Source organism: Triticum aestivum, chromosome 2D (genome assembly GCF_018294505.1).
Source record: "Triticum aestivum cultivar Chinese Spring chromosome 2D, IWGSC CS RefSeq v2.1, whole genome shotgun sequence".
NCBI classification, from domain to species: Eukaryota; Viridiplantae; Streptophyta; class Magnoliopsida; order Poales; family Poaceae; genus Triticum; species Triticum aestivum.
Window position 1 is genome coordinate 380,348,582 of NC_057799.1, and position 3,811 is coordinate 380,352,392.

At 43.0% G+C, this 3,811-nt stretch overlaps 1 protein-coding gene across 1 annotated transcript; it reads left to right on the forward strand.

The window, feature by feature from the left end:
* Window positions 1–2,761: 2,761 nt before the first annotated feature.
* Window positions 2,762–3,325, forward strand: LOC123049374 (uncharacterized). Its single transcript, XM_044472303.1, has 2 exons — window positions 2,762–2,891; window positions 2,978–3,325. The coding sequence occupies exons 1-2, from the start codon at window positions 2,768–2,770 to the stop codon at window positions 3,199–3,201; spliced, it is 348 nt and encodes a 115-aa protein (XP_044328238.1). The 5' UTR covers window positions 2,762–2,767; the 3' UTR covers window positions 3,202–3,325.
* The last annotated feature ends 486 nt before the right edge of the window (window positions 3,326–3,811 follow it).

A 3,811-nucleotide genomic window follows, 5' to 3' on the forward strand; every position in this document is an offset into this window, starting at 1 on the left:
AATTATCGGAATCCTTATTTTCATGAAAGATATTAAAAAGATGAAGCATATGAGGCACCCTTAGTTCCATTTTTTGTAGTTTTTTTATAAAATAAACTAGTGATAAAACAAGAAACTAAAAGATTCGATTGCAAGATCTAAAGATATACCTTCAAGCACTCACCTCCCTGACAACGGCGACAGAAACTGCTTGATGTCTACTACGCAACCTTCTTCTTGTAGACGTTGTTGGGCCTCCAAGTGCAGATGTTTGTAGGACAGTAGCAAATTTCCCTCAAGTGGATGACCTAAGGTTTATCAATCCGTGGGAGGCGTAGGATGAAGATGGTCTCTCTCAAACAACCTTGCAACCAAATAACAAAGAGTCTCTTGTGTCCCCAACACACCCAATACAATGGTAAATTGTATAGGTGCACTACTACGGCGAAGAGATGGTGATACAAGTGCAATATGGATGGTAGATATAGGGTTTTGTAATCTGGAAATATAAAAACAGCAAGGTAACTAATGATAAAAGTGAGCGTAAACGGTATTGCAATGCGTTGAAACAAGGCCTAGGGTTCATAATTTCACTAGTACAAATTCTCTCAACAATAATAACATAATTGGATCATATAACTATCCCTCAACATGCGACAAAGAGTCACTCCAAAGTTACTAATAGCGGAGAACAAACGAAGAGATTATTGTAGGATACGAAACCATCTCAAAGTTATCCTTTCTAATCAATCTATTCAAGAGTCCGTAGTAAAATAACACGAAGCTATTCTTACCGTTCGATCTATCCTAGAGTTCGTACTAGAATAACACCTTAAGAAACAAATCAACCAAAACCCTAATGTCACCTAGATACTCCAATGTCACCTCAAGTATCCGTGGGTTTGAGTATACAATATGCATCACACAATCTCAGATTCATCTATTCAACCAACACAAAGAACTTCAAAGAGTGCCCCAAAGTTTCTACCGGAGAGTCAAGACGAAAACGTGTGCCAACCCCTATGCATAGATTTCCAACGTCACGGAACCCGCAAGTTGATCACCAAAACATACATCGAGTGAATCAATAGAATACCCCATTGTCACCACGGGTATCCCACGCAAGACATACATCAAGTGTTCTCAAATCCTTAAAGACTCAATCCGATTAGATAACTTTGAAGGGAAAACTCAATCCATTACAAGAGAGTAGAGGGGGAGAAACATCATAAGATCCAACTATAATAGCAAAGCTCGCGATACATCAAGATCGTGCCGAATCAAGAACATGAGAGAGAGAGATCAAACAGATAGCTACTGGTACATACCCTCAGCCCCGAGGGTGAACTACTCCCTCCTCGTCATGGAGAGCACCGGGATGATGAAGATGGCCACCGGCGATGGATCCCCCCTCCGACAGGGTGCCGGAACAGGGTCCCGATTGGTTTTTGGTGGCTACAGAGGCTTGCGGTGGCGGAACTCCCGATCTAGATTATTTTCTGGAGGTTTCTGTATTTATAGGAATTTTTGGCGTAGGTCTCACGTCAGGAGGGGGGTCTCCGAGTCGTCCACGAGATAGGGGCCCACGTCCAGGGGGTAGGGCATGCCCCCACCCTCGTGGACAGCCCGGAACTCTTCTGGCCCAACTCTTTTGCTCCGGGGGCTTCTTTTGGTCCATAAAAAAAATCAAAAATTGGCACGTCAATGGGACTCCGTTTGGCATTCCTTTTCTGCGATACTCAAAAACAAGGAAAAACATAAACTGGCAGTGGGCTCTATGTTAATAGGGTAGTCCCAAGAATTATATAAAATAGTATGTAAATGCATATAAAACATCCTAGATGGATAATATAAAAGCATGGAACAATAAAAAATTATAGATACGTTGGAGACGTATCAATCTACAGGGCCAATGCTTGGATTCGTGTGTGGTCGTTACTCATTCCTATGGAAGCCAGGGAGCGTTTGGTTAGTGGATCTGCCCGACGGGAGATGGTAGCTCGGGATATCTACAACCGGTTTGGATGGCGGTCCAGTAATAGGATATGTGTTTAATCATCTCGTTCTATTTTGGTCGGTTGTGGCACTTTATAATTTTTTTTGTTTAGCTTGGAGCGAGCTTGTGGAACACAGACTTTTTGGTCACTTTGCTTAATAATAATGGGGCTGCATGCATCACTCTGATGCAGAGGCCGGGGTAATCGTCATTTTCTAAAAAAAATGTATTTTGCTTTTAGTATATAATAATAAATAAATAGATGGATAGATGGAATAGATAAATGATAGAATAATAGATAGATAGTAGATGCTATCCACACTATCCGGCAACCATATATCTCGTAGCTAGAAGATGAATACTAGGGATACATTGTAGAAAGTTTGACCATGCCAAACATCGTACATGTCTTTGCAGCCTCCAAGAAACAAGAAACAGGACATGTACATATATCCTTGAGAAATGATGTACGTAAGACATACATATCTTAGGAAATTAAATTTGGCTATGACTACGTGTGATATGAGAAAGCTAATGTTGTAGCCATAAGGAAATTATAAGATAATCGAGGAGGGCTATGGCGGCATACATCCAACACATTATTGCACCTCTGAACACCTAGACTATACATGGATCATAACAAAACGATAATAGCCCCCAAATGACAAGGCTATGTTGACGATTCTATTTTTGCTCAAAAAAAAGAAGGAAAAAGAAAAAAGGCAAAGCTATCTTGGCTATATATATATGCGGATATTGGAAGGGGGAGGAGCAACCAAACAAAGCATAGGCATGGCCATAGGAGTGTGGTGGACGATGAAGAAGAGCTTATTATTGAAACTGAGTGTGTATCTGTTGATCATCGTCATGGCTAACTGCTCCCGGGACATCCCTGACTCTGTTTCTGACCACCCTCGTACGTAATTATTTCTTTTAATTTTCTTTCTTTCTTTTGATTGATTATAATTCTTAGTTAATCGTGACAACTGGTCATGGGTGCAGCCGGGTACATCATCTGTGGCGAGATTAGTGCGACGTGGGGCAAGCATCTGTGCATCAAGCACGGCACCTGCACCAAGCCGTGCCGGGCAGAAGGGTACGACTCAGGCTACTGCGCCCCATTCCCGTGGTCGACCTATTGCTGCTGCAAAAATATTTGTGGCGATTCTGTGCAACCTCACAGGAGCAGCTTTATATGCGGTGATAATTATCTACATTTTTTTTGACAAGAACAGCTGGAGCTCTCCCTTAGCATTATAGTGAGGGGAGAAAATACAAAGTACGGGGGTACAAGGATGAGGTGCTAGAAACCTCCCACACAGCCGAACAAAATCGGCTAAAACTCTGTTACAACCCATGGGGCAGATCAAAACACTCTAACAACGAGAAACTATCGCTCAGCCGTAGTGGAAGGATTCAAAGCCTCGTTAAGCAATTTAACATCATCACTAATCAGGTTCACCACGGCCCGAGGAGTCAGCTCCTTATCTTCAAAAACTCTTCTGTTTCTCTCCTTCCAGAGATGCCAGGCAATGTAAGCCGCCAAAGTTAAATCAGCCTCAATCCTAGCAATCGCGCCGCTGTGCGTGCAAAAAATCCTCCACCATTCCGAAACTGAGGTTGTCGACAACCCATCATTTTGCACCCAGCCGTTGGCCCCTAGAGCAAGATGCCAAACCTGTCTCGCATAGCAGCACTGCAGTGTGAGATGCGCCGCGGTTTCCGGCGCCTGGTCACAAAGCCTACAAGAGTCGTTGTGAGGCCATCCTCTGGCCTGCAGCCGGTCGGCAGTCCAATTTCTGTTCTGCACTAAAAGCCACATATAGAACTTTACCT